Here is a 16,135-nt window from a genome sequence, read left to right on the forward strand (position 1 = left end):
AAACGCCAATTTCAAAATTTGGTTTTGCGCATGCGCAGTGCCAACTTTTTTATTTATGGAAGAATTTAAACGAAATTTGATACATAGGCACCTGGAATAAAGGAAAATCAAACGCCAATTTCAAAATTTGGTTTTGCGCATGCGCAGTGCCAACTTTTTTATTTATGGAAGAATTTAAACGAAATTTGATACATAGACACTTGGAATAAAGGAAAATCAAACGCCAATTTCAAAATTTGGTTTTGCGCATGCGCAGTGCCAACTTTTTTATTTATGGAAGAATTTAAACGAAATTTGATACATAGGCGCTTGGAATAAAGGAAAATCAAATGCCAGTTTCAAAATTTGTTTTTGCGCATGCACAGTGCCAACTTTTTTATTTATGGAAGAATTTAAATGAATTGTGATACATAGGCACTTGGAATAAAGGAAAATCTAACGCCAGTTTCAAAATTTGGTTTTGCGCATGCGCAGTGTCAACTTTTTTATTTATGGAAGCATTTAAATGAAATTCTTCTTATAAACTGAAATTGAAATAGCATGTCAAAAATGGATTGCTCATGTGCAACGTTATCTTTCATATTTGTGGCCGGATTTTTACGATTTTAACAGAAGTTGCATCTTACAAATGGGAAATGAATGCAAGTGGAAATGCGCTTTATGTATGTAAATCGTTTACGATTACTTTTTAACTTGTTTAAAAATTTTTATCACTTCAGGAGGTTTGTAAAGCCTTTCAGAGCTTAGTAGTTCATACTTAAATCTTTTCTAGAGCTGTTTAGTTCTGCAAAAGGTGGCTATAGAGTGTATCGTATATTTCGTACAATAAAATATATGATCCATTTTCGAAGCATATTGTGATTCCATATCCCTTTAGGCCCCGAGCCGAGGAAAGAGAGCTTAGAAAATGCTTTCAAAAGGTTAAAACATTGCCTTTTACTTAATAATCCGTTTATTGTTTTGTTTACAGTGTATTATTGTATAGTGTGTTGACTTTAGATTTAAGATTCGTATTTTGTGAGATAACATTGAAATCATCCATAATTTCCAGGGGGGGCGGCCATGGATTTTTGTCGGTGCATACGGCCATTTTTGAACTTTCTTATCAGGATCAAGGAAATTATTTTCACGGCGCGCACGCGAGCAGCACTTTTTATAATATTTCACATCGATTTTAAAGTTACTGTGAGTATAGAGAGCATACAAAATATTTAAATACAATACCATATTTTTAAAGCACTGTGTATATGGAACATAAATAGACACTTTTTTTTAGTAGAGGTTTAAACCAGACCTGCATTACCCCTCTCCTGCTGATAGACCGTTTTTCGTGACGTGAAGGTGCGCTTATTATTTAAATTAAAATTTAATAGTTGCTATTTGAGTGTGGAGTGATCGTAGTGCAATTTCACAAATGCTCCTTGTCACTTTATAAATTAAAGGTTGACGAAAACATGGCAGGTACAATACAACAAAGCGGACTGGACGATGCTCAAAACAAAACACTTCTAGAAGAAACATTTTATGTGCTAAAAAAGAAAAATTCCGTCTTCCGCGTTAAATTAACGAATTCCGGTTTACACTTAATTAAGGAAAACGAGAACCAGGTGAAAACTCAAATTATTCCCGTTAAAGATATTATAGGCTGTCGTTGCCTACGAAGTAAAAAGGAGAGGAATTCATGTGCGTGCCAATCGTTATCTCATGGCTCGTCGCTGAAAGTTGTCGACGAAAAGTCGGGTGACCACGACGACGCCGACATGAGCGCCTATCTCTACATTTACGCTTACATCTTACGATCGAATCAGAATAAACGTGATCGTACGACAATAACACTCAGGTTTCGTTCCTTCGACAGGTACGACGAAAATTACAAAGAAGCCCAGCGTTGGCGGATGGTTTTGAAGAAATTAATCCGAGGCGACGAGGTTTCCATGGTTAACATTTCCGATTACAATATTGTACCGGTTAAGGAAGATCGACGATTACTCGTTCTGCTCAGTCCAAAGAGCGGCTCTGGTAAGGGACGCATGCTATTCCAAAAGAAAATAGTTCCTATTTTACAAGAGGCCGAGATTCCTTTCGATCTCCACATAACTCAGTATGCGAATTTCGCGAGGGAGTTCGTCAGAAACTGCCAGTTGTATCAGTGGACCGGAATAATTGTCGTAAGTATGCATTACTTTTTTAACCATGACAAACGTCTAATGATTTAACTAATCATTCTCTTTAATTAGTTGTCCATGGGAAATCCTTCAGCTTTGGTAATGCTTGGTATTTCCATTGAATTGCAACACAAAGCAGGAAATGCAATGAAAAAAAACACTCCTGTTGAAAGAGTTCCTGTTTGCATTTCTTTGTTAGTGTTACATAGCAATGTTGTTTACGTTAGGCATTGCTTTTACTTTGATAAGATACAACTTTCACATTACATAACAATAAAAAACAGAGGAGCATGAAATTTGCAAAATATGAGTTGTATGAGGTCATTATAAATAGTACCTATAGGTGTTAAGAGTGGTTGAGCAACATTCAAAGTGACAATAAGATAACCTTGGTTTTTTTCAGCAAATTGCTTAAGATAAGTAGGTACGGCATTAAAATTTAATAACAGAGGTAATAACAAAGTTGGTTTATCACTAGATTAGTAAAAGCCAATCCCCAATTCCTAAAGCAATTAAGAAGCCAACATAAACATATGGTGGCGGATTTAGCTTGGTGAGGCCCAAACCACAGGTTTATAATGAGTCCCCCTGAGTCCCTAAGTATATTGGGGTTTAACTATGATGCAAAATTTCCGTCCTTACGCAGTACACTGGCGCATTGCAACTTTTTTTGATATTTCAAGGAAATTTTTAACTGTTTATTTTTACTTATTAATTGGCGTGAAAAATTGTACTCTGGGTCAAAATACAAACAAAAAAATCTCTTCATGGACATTTTTTTTTATTGCAGTCTATGTTTAAAAACACTAATTTTCCTATTGTTAAAATGTAAATAAATAATAGACAATAGAAGTAAAATGATTTTACCTCGGATTTTACTGATTAAAAAGAATCGTTGATGTTTCTTTCTAAACTTATCAATTGAATAATATCTCCCCCCCCCCCCCACATTGTTTTCACCCCAATATACAGTGCGTTGGAGGTATAAGAGGGTCACTCTAATATCTCTTTTATTTGGCGAGATACGAAACATTTTTCAAATATAATTTTATATGTGACGTTACGATCTATACGACCGCATATTGAAACTTCCGGGATCACTTCCGGTTTAACCGGAATTTGAGGCAACTTTTGATGTGCATGTGCGGGGTCTGTTACACAACGCGCAAAACCACACAAGATGCTACATTTCATAAGTTTTCTAAATATTGAATCCGAGATTGAATCACGAATTTCTCTATTTTGTTGTAGCTATATCAAACATATAGGTACATATTTTATGTTGTGGTACAGCAAACTGATTGCACTTTTCTAATATCTTAAAAAATCATAGGTATTGCATTTGAAAGTTGCATCAATTTCCGATTAAACCGTAAGTGATGCCGGAAGTTTCAATATGCGGTCGGATAGATCATAATGACATACAGTGAATTTTTTTTTAAAAGGAGTTTGCATGCAATGTAATTTCCCTATGTTCGATTTAAAAAAAAACACATCAATCTATTGAGTAGTTCAAATGAGTAGTAGATACAATTGACAGCTGTCACATTTTTAAAAATACCGCCGTCCAATTTAATTACGAAATCGGTTAGGTTATTGCTTAGAATGTCAAGGAGGACACTTCGAACATTTATTGTAATTGTTTTCGTTATTTATTTTCTTATTTTCTTCATTTATGTATTGAATAAATCAAATTAGTAGAATACCAGGTGCACATGACCTACAAATAATTGAAGGTTGGTTCACAATGAGTTGTGGTGTCAGTGCGTGGCCTGTGAGGTCAAGTTATCGTAAGTTTAACAAAAATGTATCCTAAAGTTGCTATGGCCTCACATGGCTTCTTTAAAAAAAATCTTACCGAGTGCTCTTCATCATAAAGACTATAGAGTTGCTTTCCTAGTCACACAAGTTGCGCGATTTGGGAATGTGAACCGCGCACACCTCACAGATTGATGTGTTTTTTTTTAAAATCGAACATAGGGAAATTACATTGCATGCAAACTCCTATGTTCGCATTTAAAAAAAACTCACTGTATATAAAATTATATTTCACTAATTTTTCGTATCGCGTCAATTAAAAGAGATATTCAGGTGACCCTCTTAACTCGAATACACTGTATTTACTGGGGTGAGTATCAAGTGATTATTTAAGGGTTGATTAGAAGCTCTCGTTCCTTAGGCCAGTGGATGGCGATTTTTTTCTAAGTAGCTGGGGTGATTACTGATCGTTTAGGCCCAGTCAGAAATTGAAACCTATTCAGTATGGTGGGTGGTCTTTTCATGTTTCGGTGGTTGGGTCGGATGTCTGCATTGGCATATGCATTCATTAATCCAAGCATTAATCATTTGACATGTATTTTAGTTTTACAGTTGTTTTGGAGGAGATACATAAATGTGCTTCGTTCTTATTCAAGGTTAAGGTGAAGAACAGACAGTTCTACCGAACTGAACTTCGTCTTGTGGAAGTGTATTAGTTTTCTGTACTCTTCGGGATAATTAAAGACAATATATATTATTATTATTATTATTTGTTTTGTTTATATATTTTGGTTCGATAAACTGGAAAGTTATTTTGAGCGTCAGCTTGGTTCAACTTAGATAGATCAACCGCGATTTTTTTTACTTAAGCAGTGATCTCGGCAGAGATAATGGGTCAACTATTTATACTACTGCTGTAGACGCGGCGGCACGTGAACCGAAGTCTACAAAAATTGAATGGGAAATGTTGAGGAATAATTTTCTGCTTGATAGTACATTATATACCAAGGTAGAGAAGTATAGTATTATTGCCTGAGCACCAAGATTACATCTCGAGGCGCTTGCGCCGAGGGGTGTAAAATGCGAAGGCAATAATAGACTTCTCTACCGTGGTATATATACTATTTTTTTCACTACTAGCACTTGAAGTCCTCTAAATTAACATATTATATTGATAAGAAAGTGAACGGTTGGACAGAATTTTTTGTTTATTAATTTAACATGTCAATCAAGTGCGTAGAAGTACAAGTCAAACTGGCCGTATTTTGTTCTGTCATTGAGATATTTTCAAAGAGTAATTTCGTTCGAATTTTTTCAAAATGTGATAATTTTAGGTATGTAATTTCTCTGGAAATGGCGGATGGTGGCAATTATTCATTTTAGAGAACTTGTCCAAACGTTTATTGAGCGAAATTTCGGGTTGTGTTTTCTAAAAGTGACAGCCTGACAGTTCTCATTATTGACTAGTAGTTAATAATGTCCACATTATTAACCACTTTGAACAAATGCCGAGAAAGCCTACTTTACAAGTGGAAAAAAGGTTAATAATCATGTCATCAGACGCTAGTAGTGAAAAAAATAGTTTACTCACAATCGGTTAGTATTATCTGAATTCCTAACCTTCATAGCGGTTGCGAAGCGACTCATTACTCACCTTAGCCGGGAAAGTAACTTTCCCGGCTAGCTGTCACTTTCCCGGCTAGCATCTGTCCCTTTCCTTACCTGCAAATGCTATTCATATTATCCTTATATGAAACTTATACTAATAGTGACACCGCCAATGTAACCATTAATGTTTACAACAATAGCAAATTACGAAGAAGAACGAAACTATTTGCTATTGTTGTAAACATTAATGGTTACATTGGCGGTGTCACTATTATTGACAGTTAAAGTAACACCTTGTTGAATTATATACTTTACCTTAAATGATCGATTGTGAGTAAAATAGTATACAAACCTCACTGGTCAGTGGTTCATAACCAACGTCGGTGAGGTACCTTAAGCCCTCGGGGTAGGTAATAAACCACCTCCCAGCTCGGTATGTAATCTACTATTACATTCACAACCTTCAGACTTCAGATGTCACATAACCGACTTAGATTTATTATCATTTATAATTTTTAAGACTAAAGTTTTGTCGACAATATTAAATCTGAATGTTACTGTATACAGGGTTTTACCCTCGGTTTTACCATTTGTTTGTGAACACTGTATCACTAAATCCAAATTTTTCATAATCAAAATGTTGTCCTTTACTTGGATTAACATTATTGCTAAAATTTATTTAACTTCAAAAAACAAGGTCGCTATGATTCATCAAAGTGAGGTTTGCTTAAGGGGAATTTTTAGGAAAAAATTAATAAAATGGCAACGTTGTGAAAAAAGAGAATAGCTTTCAATGTAGAGGTTAATAAATAAAAATACAGTGTTCTATTTACAAAAAGTTATGCATTTACAGGGGACATGCTGTACATTCAAAAATGAATTTTTTTGATACACATTTGCACAAAAGGTTTTTTTAAGATGTGCCGGAAGAAAGATCTCCTTGTCACGTTAGATTTTTTACATCAGTAGTAGTATCTCGTCTAGACATTCCAATCGCCTTTTGAGAGTACCTTTTCCCGACACTCCATTCTGCAGATATTTGCACTGAAAGTTTCGACATCACCAGTAGATGTATCTCGTCCAGACGTTCCACTTGCCGTTTGTGAGTACACTGTTCCGACACTCCACTCTTGAGACATGAAAAATTATCCCGATAAGGGCTCGAGGAAGAGGTTGTGGTTGGTAATGTGGGTCTGAGGATTTCGTAAAAAGGATAATACAGAAACTGAGTAAGATTTGTTTATTAGAGAATCTTGTGCTACCGCAAGGGAGGTTGTGGTGTAACTGCTTATCTGGGAATTTTTACCTTAAGAGTTGGCTTTTCCACATTCCAACCGAAAATATTCTTTTGTGTTTGGGGCTGTTGCGGACCAGTCTACCACGCAAAAATTACGTGATCGGATCGTGCACGTGACGCTACAGTAGAAAACAGTCAGCATACCATAAAAAATAAAACCACTCTCTAGCGTCCCCTCGGCGTCCCCCCTACAACAAATTGGTCGTCGCATGTAAAAGTTATGCACATTGTATGTTCAGAACAGTATCTCGGGGAATAATTGATCCTTCCCCCCCCCACACCAACAAAATTTCATGGGTGTCTGGCACACCTTCAAGGTATAGGTAACAAGGTATTGCAACAAATTCCAGAATTGAATTTTTAAAAAATGTTTCAAAATCTGCTCGTGGGTGTTACTGTGTAACACAACTGTAAATGATGAGTAACGGGCAAATATAGACCATATCAGGTATCAATTAGCGAAAACCTGAAGTCTCTAGGTGACCCAGAGGTTAAGGGTAGAACAGACAGACAGACGGCGGAAAATCGAGTACATAAGCGTTACCTCAACTTCGTTGTGTTACGCCATTGAATAAGCACTTTAAAGAAGTATAACTACATAGAAAAACCTGAAATTGGTGTAAGGTGTGTTGCATACACTGCAAAGTGGTTAGTTACCACAAATATTGAAGGATATTTGGCCTCGGACGGTAAATAATGACTATTTTAAACAGGGAAACCAGTTATACTTAGGGGTCCTTTGTTTTCCTTGTTTATCAGAGTTGAACAGTGTTGTCATATTTACCAGATCCTTATATAGAGCTAGGTAAAGTTTGATTGTTTATTATGTAAAGATAATTTTCCTTAGAACAGTTCTTGTTGTTTTCTTATTAGATTAAACTACATTTTTTACTTTATTTGATCTTACATTTCAGATTGATCCTCCCTTACATAATATTGTTATTGGCATTGAATAAAAGCTTATTCAATATTTTAATCTAGTTTATTCAAACTCAAAGCGCTTGCCAAAAATTTGGCAACGTTGGAATTTTAAAGAAGTAAAGAAATCTGCAAAGTCGGTAACTAGCTTTAAATTTGTGGTTCACTTTCCCCCACAACAGAGGGACGACAGAATCCTGGGCAGATTTTCTTATTTCGTCAGTTAACACGGGCGTTATACTTCTTTAAGGTGCTTATTCAATGGTTACGCTAAAAATGTGTTAAAACTTGTTTTTACCCATCTGCACTTTTAAGATATTCAATGAAATTAGTGGTCAGCGTGAACTGTATGGGGAGGATGAAGAATATAACTGGAATTTTTGGAAATTGTGAACCATACCGTGAAACATTTTGTAACTTGAAACTTGAACACATTTTTGTTTAAGGCGCTAAAGTCATTCTGGATCCGAAAAAATGGGGATAATGTAAAAGACTCCCAATTACAATTGCGAGACATTAAAAAAATCATTATTTTACAGATTTTTTAAAATATCCACAATTTTGTATAAATTATTCGCATTTTTTGCTCTTCGCCATTTGTATAATCTACGTAGTTATTTTCGGTCACGTTCAAGGCGATAACTCAAATTGTATGGAATGCATTTTTGCACTCTCCCATTATTTGTTAGCACGATTTTAATTTGTTTTAACGCCAACATCAACATTAAATACAACGATAATCTTAAAAATAATAATAATAATAACAGTTATTTTACTCTGAGAACATTGTAGTGTGTACCACTATACACATCTAATCTCACCTTCTAACTATTCATATGTGTTTAGTTCTAATTTTAAATCTCATATGCGCAATATTTGGAAAATTTCTACACCAATTTCTCATGGAATCAAATTACACTATCTAATTATTCAAAACTATCAATTAATATTTTCCCAGATATTTTCACAAATATTGGCAACGGATCCATGCCTATACCTACATATTTTGATTATCAATGAGTATGAAGTGAAATATCACTGGCATAAAGGAAAGATCGTCAAAGATTTTGATGATAAATGCGTCCATTATAGTTCTCAATGGAAATATGGAAAAAACTGTCAACGATCTTACTTATAAGTATAAAAAGATTGCAGCGACATGTTATGATCATAGGTATTTAGAATGCAGACTTTTAAAATTACAATTTGCTTCAGGTTGGCGGGGATGGCCTGCTCTTTGAAGTAATTAACGGAATATTTGAGAGGTGGGACTGGGCCGAAGCGATAAAACATATCACCTTCGGCATAATTCCAGGAGGTACGGGTAACGGCCTAGCTCGGAGTATCGCTCACTGCTCGGGGGAGCCGTACAACCCGCCCGCTCTTCCGGCGGCCATTGCCGCAACGAGAAACTTTAACGAAATGATGGACCTTGTTAGGATAGAGACGACGTCTCAAATTTTGTTTTCGTTCCTATCGGTAGGCTGGGGAATTTTGTCCGACATAGATATCGAAAGTGAAGGTCTGAGAGCGTTGGGGGAGCCGAGATATGTGCTGTGGTCGCTCGCGCGCATCATTGGTTTAAAAAGTTACAGCGGCAAAGTCTACTATTTACCGGCAGATGCTACAATTACTCCCTTTGAAAAAAAATATGAGCCGTTACGTTCGAAATCGAAAGTTGATCTTCCGAGTGAAGTACTTTTAGAAACAACCGACACCCGACAGAGGCTGGATTCGTGGTACAGCGCGGCATCTAGGCGAAGTGCCTACTTTTCAACTACCGGCAGCTCATACCAGTCAACTAACGAAAGCGCTGGAGGTAAAACGGTTTATTTTTGTTTACCTGTCCAAGTTATAAAATTTTAGAGGAGCCCAGAATGTACGGACCCGCCTCTCAGTTACCTTGCATCACCGCAGCTCTACCATCAAATTGGAAGTGTCTCGCCGGACGATTTATAATGGTCCACGCCTCATACCAAACGCATATTGGAACCGATTTGTTTGTGGCGCCTCAATCAAAATTAAATGATGGACTTATTTGGTTATTAGTTATCCATGCGAGTGCAAGTCGGTCGCAGGTGGTACAGTTCCTTTTACGCCTCTCATCCGGATCTCATATCAATAGTAACGGGTGGGATGACATTATCAAAATATTTCCGGTGCGCGCATTTAGAATAGAACCCGAAGTGAATGAGGCTCCGGGCTATATGACGGTCGATGGGGAAGTCGTGGAGTATGGCCCAATTCAAGCCGAGATTTTCCCCGGGTTAATTAAAGTTATGGTTCCTTGATTATTAAAGACCGTAGGCGACGTTGAGTGTTCCAATACTTCAAGTAGGAAACGATGTTCAAAGGTTGTGATTTTATCTACTTTAGAGCCTCTTGTCATTAATTTCGATTCCGTTTAATTGCGACGCGTAGTAAATTTACGCAGAGGATTTGGGGGTAATCTTATCTTTTGCGATATCGAGATTAAAGCAATTAGGATTATTGAATGATTTTACGGCTGTGATAATTGTTCATAGTCAATTATTTAAACTAGTTTATAATATGGACCCTACATTGTTATGTAAAGATTGTATTTATTTAATTAGAAGAATCGGGTTGCTCATTTCGCATCAAGTTAGCAATAGATTTGCGCAGCTAATTATTTTGTTGGCGTCTTTAGGAAATACTACTTAATCTATTTACGTATTCCTAACTTGATGTTTGAAATGATGCGAAATATAAATAATTTCAAGCTTCCATTTTTCGGGTTTGCGCGTTCCTGCCAAATATGATGTATGTTATTTTCTGATTTAAGAATTAAGATGTGCGAACCTGAGCAGTTGTTATTATTTGTGTTTTGCATCGTGATGTTAACATGTACAAAAACTGTTATTGTAAAAATTTTATTATTTACCTTTGTTTATATATACATACATTTAGAAAACTTTTTTTCAATGGAACCTGTCCTATAGTTCCAGACGCTTCCGAGGCACCAGGTTTACAGTGGAGAAACTTAAGGTAGACTCATGATAAAATGCAATCAATGGAGGAATCTACTACTCGTTAAGTTCATTAATAGTCGAGGTAGCTTCTCAAAAAGAAGAAAACATGTAAGATTTTAGAGCTTTATCCACATACTAATCAATCGTTTTTTTATGCTTTATAGTACGGAATTCTACTGAATTATAAACGTATAGTTTATAAGATAAACTGCAAATAAGAACTCACCTTCTTCACTTATCCTGTAACAATAAATAATACCAACGTTGCAGATTTCTTTCTTAACTTAAAGGGGTAAATTTATTTGCCGTGTTTAGGAAATTCAAAATGTATTAATTATTTGTGATTTTTTACATATCCTTTATCCCGTTAAAATATTCACACATAGTACTTTAATAAATACTCAAGATCCTCCCAGCCGACCGTAGACATCAAAATGTATGTCCGCTCCTTATACACCAAATGAAATGATCAATTATTAAATTAAAGTTCTCCAAATAATTTTTTTTGTATAGTGATCAAATTACCAAACACTTTCTTGACAAAAAAACGTATGGGAAGTGTACTTGCTTTCACGACTTTTACTATGCGGTTAGTCCTATCTATGAACAATAAAGTGTCTTTTTTTCACTTATTTGCAAATTCACGTAAATGTATCACTTTAAAGACTAATTGTACAAATAACACGCCAGACATGCGCAGTGTGGTACGGAGGGGCCTATTTAGACGATTGTTAATTAATAATTAAAGTTGGATTTTCCCCAAATTTCATCAGGTAAATTTTCCCCTTTAAGCAACTAGAAAGAAAAATCGAGTTTTTACACAAAAGGGGTGTTTGAGAAGTTGATACTCACTTTAGAACTAGTGTGAAAATCTTGGTTTTCCGTAGTGGTGGTTTGAGAAGTGTGATTTGGACCCCAAGGCAAATCATGGCTGTTACCCTGAACTGCCACATCTTAAGGTCTAGGTGCAACGGGCGTTCCGCCACCAGTCTCAAGGGCTCTCCTAACTAGTACACCATCGATGCCATTTACTATGTACGTAAGAACTCGGTAGGTACACCCCCTGCTTCATCAGATTCAAAACTGATAACTGGCAATATTGGGCATAGCGAAGACGGCGAGCGGCGGTAACGACGACCCCTTTATGACTGGTGAGTATAATGGTAGAGGACCGTAATCGAAACGCGTTGGTTTTAGACTTATTTTTATGTACTTTTTGTGCCAAATTGTGCTAAAGGGAGGGTGGCGGTAAGAAAATAAGGGCGTAAGAAAGGACGTAAACAAAGCGTGAAAGTGGCGGCAGAACTCGCGTCATACAAGGAGCGGTAATTGGCAATTGCAGAAGACGTGAACAGTGAAGAACGAAGACGTACAAACAAATCAAGTTAAAAATTAATCGTAAAGGTAAACGATTTACAAAAGTTATTTACATAAAAATTAGGAAAATGATACATTACTGGCGAGGAAATATTGAAGTGCGAGGCCCCTGAGTACATTAATTTTCGAGTTGTAAACGATTTACAAAATAAAAATAGTTATTTAGATAAGTCAGGAAAATGATACATTACTGGCGATGAAATATTGAAGTGCGTGGCCCCTTTGGAGCCGAGTACTTTAATTTCCGAGTCAGGTAATGACATTTTACCGACGAGTGTATTAAATTTTACCCGAAATCGTCTTTTAATATAAAATTTCAATTTTTATATAGAACTTTTGATTAATGTCAATTGTAACATGGTGACAGGAGTCATTAGACATTTGGAAATGCCGGTAAAGTGACAGGTGCGGCAGGAAACTTAGTCTGCTCTGCCTCTGTCATGGAAACTAAAATTTCCTGGCCGAAAGTTGGCATGAAAATGAAGGTTTCCGTTTCAGGACGATTTTGTTTTTTTTGTCCGCAAAAATTAGTGACTCTTTGACACGTGATTTCAATTTGCTTTCATACGAGTATCATCCGCTGAAATTTTAGTAGAATTAGTTCACAAATAAACAATGAAAGTCTGTGAATGCGTAATAATTTTATTGTGGCTTTTAGTCCGAGTCTATTAGGAAGCACTTTCGCCTAAATTTCAGAAAAAAAAACTGTTCATAAATAAGAATGTTGGGTCTGCGCGTGCTCAATCTATTTTTTTCAGAAAGTGCACATAAAGACCCAAAGATTACCGTGGTTTCCAACAAATCAATTTTATTTTTGTCTATCATTGTATTTAACCGTTTCCTCAATCAAATTGTGGTGATCGCTAAAGTAGAGCATAAGTTTCACGTTTATATTTTGGCTAACCAAAAATCAAAAAGGAACCAACATATAAAATCTGTAAGCACAATAAACCGCAAAAGTGTGAAATTATGAGCAAAAAAATAAATTTTTTTAAATTTTTGTGGAAATGCGCTAAGTAAAGAACAAAGAACGGGCTTAGGATGTATACGTAAAGGAATCTTGAATGCGTGATAAAGGCGTAACGGAAGCCAGAAGTAGGGTTGACAAGGAAGATTTAGTGAATGCCGAGGTGAATGCGAAGAATGTGTTGAGATTTGAGAAAAAGGTGTGTGAAGGGTGTTAATGAATGACTAAGGAAGCATAGCAAAAGGCTTGAACAAGACACCAAATAATGGAAGATTTAAATAGGCGTGCAAGTGGAATTAGAACAGGAAATAAAACTTTAAGTATTCAATGCTTTAAGGCAAGACGCTCACTTGCGATTTTCTGTCGTGTGATTTAAAAATCGCGGGCGTATAAAGGTCCACGCATACCGACGCGGGAGCGGTACGGATGCGGGAAATATTTCTACAGCGGTATATGCGTGCGAACCGCCGCATCGGTGTGCGTGCTCGCATATATCCCGCTGTAGAAATATTTCCCGCATGCGGTACCGCTCCCGCGTCGGTTTGCGTAAACCTTAAGTATAGGGGCATAGAACTTTTTGACAGTCGCAATATATAGTGATATTCATTTAAAAGTAGACATAGGAATTTCCTATGTCTACTTTCAAATCTTCTGAAAGACGCCTAATTTTATGCAACCAAAATAACTTCTTGAAACAAATAAAGATCTCGCCGTCATACTAATTATTAATTTGAACATTGTTGCTTTCTCTTCACAGAAAATAAATCTCTTAAGCTCCTTTAGCTGTTATTGGAAATATCAACCTTTTCTTTAGTTGAATACATCGCACAAGGACGAAAATCAGAATATAGAATTCAAAGCGATAATATTCAAATTAATTAATATGACAGTCAGATCTTCATTTGTTGTAGGTAGTTATTTTGATTGCATAAAGTTAGGCGTCCTTCAGAAGGCTTTTTATCTTTTATTTTATGCAATATAGTCAACATGAATATCACTGTATATGTCTTCTCCTGCCCTGAACGTTCTGAAGCCTTTAACTGCGATCATTGGCCGGCCGCCACAGGTGTGTGGAGTAAAGAGAACCTGAAGAGTTCCTAGGAAAGACAAAAGGCGCGAAGGGCATGGCACACAAAGATCATACTACAGATCTTTGAGGCACTGAACGAAAAAGGATCAAGCAGACTTCACAGAAGTAATGCTATGTGAAGGAAGGCGTGTAGAAAATAGGCCATAAGTAAAACACTTTCCTTATTTCCGAGATAACATCAATGTGAAGAGTGCCATTCATGCTGATGTGAAGAAAGCGCCAAAAGGTCCCCTTCCATAAAATTTGTAAACTTGTGAATAATTACAAAAAATGTAAATTTAGCTCTTTGCAATCCTGCTTGTGTTTCCAATTAATTTATAGCAAGTATAGCTTCATTCCCTGTTATAGCCTTTCTTTTTTTATCTTGATAAATTTTTCCTACCCATCAGGCAATCACTCTTTGTTTGAGGGTACTTTTTACGTTCACCTTACCAGCAGTGTCCTCTCTCTAACTCGGATTATTTTTCATATCTACCCACTGTATATCGATGGCATATATCCGGGACCAGCAATTGACTTTAGATCGCTATAAGAATTGAAATGTATAGAGCAGATTTATTGCGAACTGCGGAAATGATAAAACTACAAATTTAATTAAAATGTCACATTAATATCGCATACAAAATTTCTTGTAATGATAACCCACAAAACCGTAACAAAAGCACAATGTTGGAGAGTAACGGTACATCGATTGTAAAATAGTCGCGCGCGCAGTCAAGTTAGTTTGGAGCGGAGTAGCTGTTGAAGGTAATGGCGTTGCACCGGTTTGTGCAGGGCCAACTTCTCCAGAGCTTCGTTTATCGTAAACCACTGTCTTTTTCTACCCATCGAACGTGAATCTTCCCATTCTTCTAGTTCTTCCGTTACAATCATGACGTACACTTCTGTTCTATGCTTATGCTCAGTGTTCTATAAGGAAAATGTTAGTAATTCGGAAGCGAGCTAGGGGGAGGGTAGTACTTCGAAAACACCCAAGCTACGGCCCAGTTTTCCGATCACACCTGCCTCCTCCAGCACTTCGCGTGTGGCTGTTACGCTAGGTTCTTCTTCTGGTTCGACACCACCTCCAGGTACAATCCAGCTGTCGGGCCTTCGCGATGATGTTACCAGCAAAACCTGCAAAAGTACTTCCTTATGCAAACACGTAGTTGAGATGCTAATCTTATCAGATTATAGCCGGCTCGAAATGAGACCTTGAAAAAAGTTGTTCAACTGAACAACATTGATTTTCTCGGCGGACATTGACCGCAATTTATACTGAGCGACTGTAAAACCACATGACATTTGCCTATGGAGCCAAACATTGCGTCGTGTGGTGTATACCAAATGGAGTCCGTCGCAATTAATTTTTGAATAAAAACTCACCTCGTTTTCCAATTCCGATCGAACGCAAATACACGCGGCCCGCCGTCTAAAACCCTCCTCATCGTATATCCGCGTGGAATTCGGCTTTTCCTTGACCATTGTGGGTTTTCGAGTCAAACTTAGAATAAAGGAGTAACGCAGAGAAACGAAAAGGATTATTAAATATAATTAAAATTACGGGGGGTAAAAACTCCTACTCGACACCCATCATTGCCCTTAAAATTCTGTTATCGCACGTTTGTTTGACACCAAAATTTATCCATTTTAACCTGAACGCACAAACATTTACGGTTAAAAGCTTACACAACAAACTGCTACACTCCGATATAAAAAAGACGATGAAAGTTTATAGCTGAAAGCTAGCTGTATGTCGAAAAAATATGACTCATGTTGGTGTAGATTCAATAAATCTGATTCTAATAACACTAAAAAATTTTGGATAAAATTTCTTATAAATTTTGCTATTACGGTAGCAGCCGCTGTACCTGCGCACTACACTCTAAAATGTCAAATTAGTTAGCAGGTCCACCAACTTCCCTTTCGAGTCATCCGACCAACTTGCGCCTTATTACTCTCTTTCTCCACCCCTTTTTAATTACA

At 36.7% G+C, this 16,135-nt stretch overlaps 2 protein-coding genes across 2 annotated transcripts; one reads left to right on the forward strand and one right to left on the reverse strand.

Annotated features, from left to right (window-relative positions):
* The first annotated feature begins 1,265 nt into the window (after nt 1–1,265).
* Nucleotides 1,266–10,672, forward strand: LOC116173202 (sphingosine kinase 2-like). Its single transcript, XM_031490536.1, has 3 exons — nt 1,266–2,168; nt 8,962–9,565; nt 9,613–10,672. Exons 1-3 carry the CDS (start codon nt 1,455–1,457, stop codon nt 10,035–10,037), a joined length of 1,743 nt encoding a protein of 580 aa, XP_031346396.1. The 5' UTR covers nt 1,266–1,454; the 3' UTR covers nt 10,038–10,672.
* A 4,033-nt stretch (nt 10,673–14,705) lies between these two features.
* LOC116174744 (diphosphoinositol polyphosphate phosphohydrolase 2) lies at nt 14,706–16,033 on the reverse strand. The gene is made up of 3 exons (XM_031492718.1): nt 15,536–16,033; nt 15,131–15,286; nt 14,706–15,079 (listed from the first exon to the last, which is right to left on the reverse strand). The coding sequence occupies exons 1-3, from the start codon at nt 15,632–15,634 to the stop codon at nt 14,885–14,887; spliced, it is 450 nt and encodes a 149-aa protein (XP_031348578.1). The 5' UTR covers nt 15,635–16,033; the 3' UTR covers nt 14,706–14,884.
* Nucleotides 16,034–16,135: the final 102 nt, after the last annotated feature.

The sequence above is a fragment of the Photinus pyralis genome, unplaced genomic scaffold, assembly GCF_008802855.1.
Source record: "Photinus pyralis isolate 1611_PpyrPB1 unplaced genomic scaffold, Ppyr1.3 Ppyr1.4_LG6, whole genome shotgun sequence".
NCBI classification, from domain to species: Eukaryota; Metazoa; Arthropoda; class Insecta; order Coleoptera; family Lampyridae; genus Photinus; species Photinus pyralis.

Coding starts and splice junctions, on each gene's coding strand:
- LOC116173202 (XM_031490536.1), top strand. CDS start 1,455: ATGGCAGGTACAATACAACAAAGCGGACTGGACGATGCTCAAAACAAA. Junction 2,169..8,961: donor AGTGGACCGGAATAATTGTC/GTAAGTATGCAT, acceptor AATTTGCTTCAG/GTTGGCGGGGATGGCCTGCT. Junction 9,566..9,612: donor AACTAACGAAAGCGCTGGAG/GTAAAACGGTTT, acceptor ATAAAATTTTAG/AGGAGCCCAGAATGTACGGA.
- LOC116174744 (XM_031492718.1), bottom strand. CDS start 15,634: ATGGTCAAGGAAAAGCCGAATTCCACGCGGATATACGATGAGGAGGGT. Junction 15,287..15,535: donor GATCGGAATTGGAAAACGAG/GTGAGTTTTTAT, acceptor GTACTTTTGCAG/GTTTTGCTGGTAACATCATC. Junction 15,080..15,130: donor GTAGCTTGGGTGTTTTCGAA/GTACTACCCTCC, acceptor TTTTCCTTATAG/AACACTGAGCATAAGCATAG.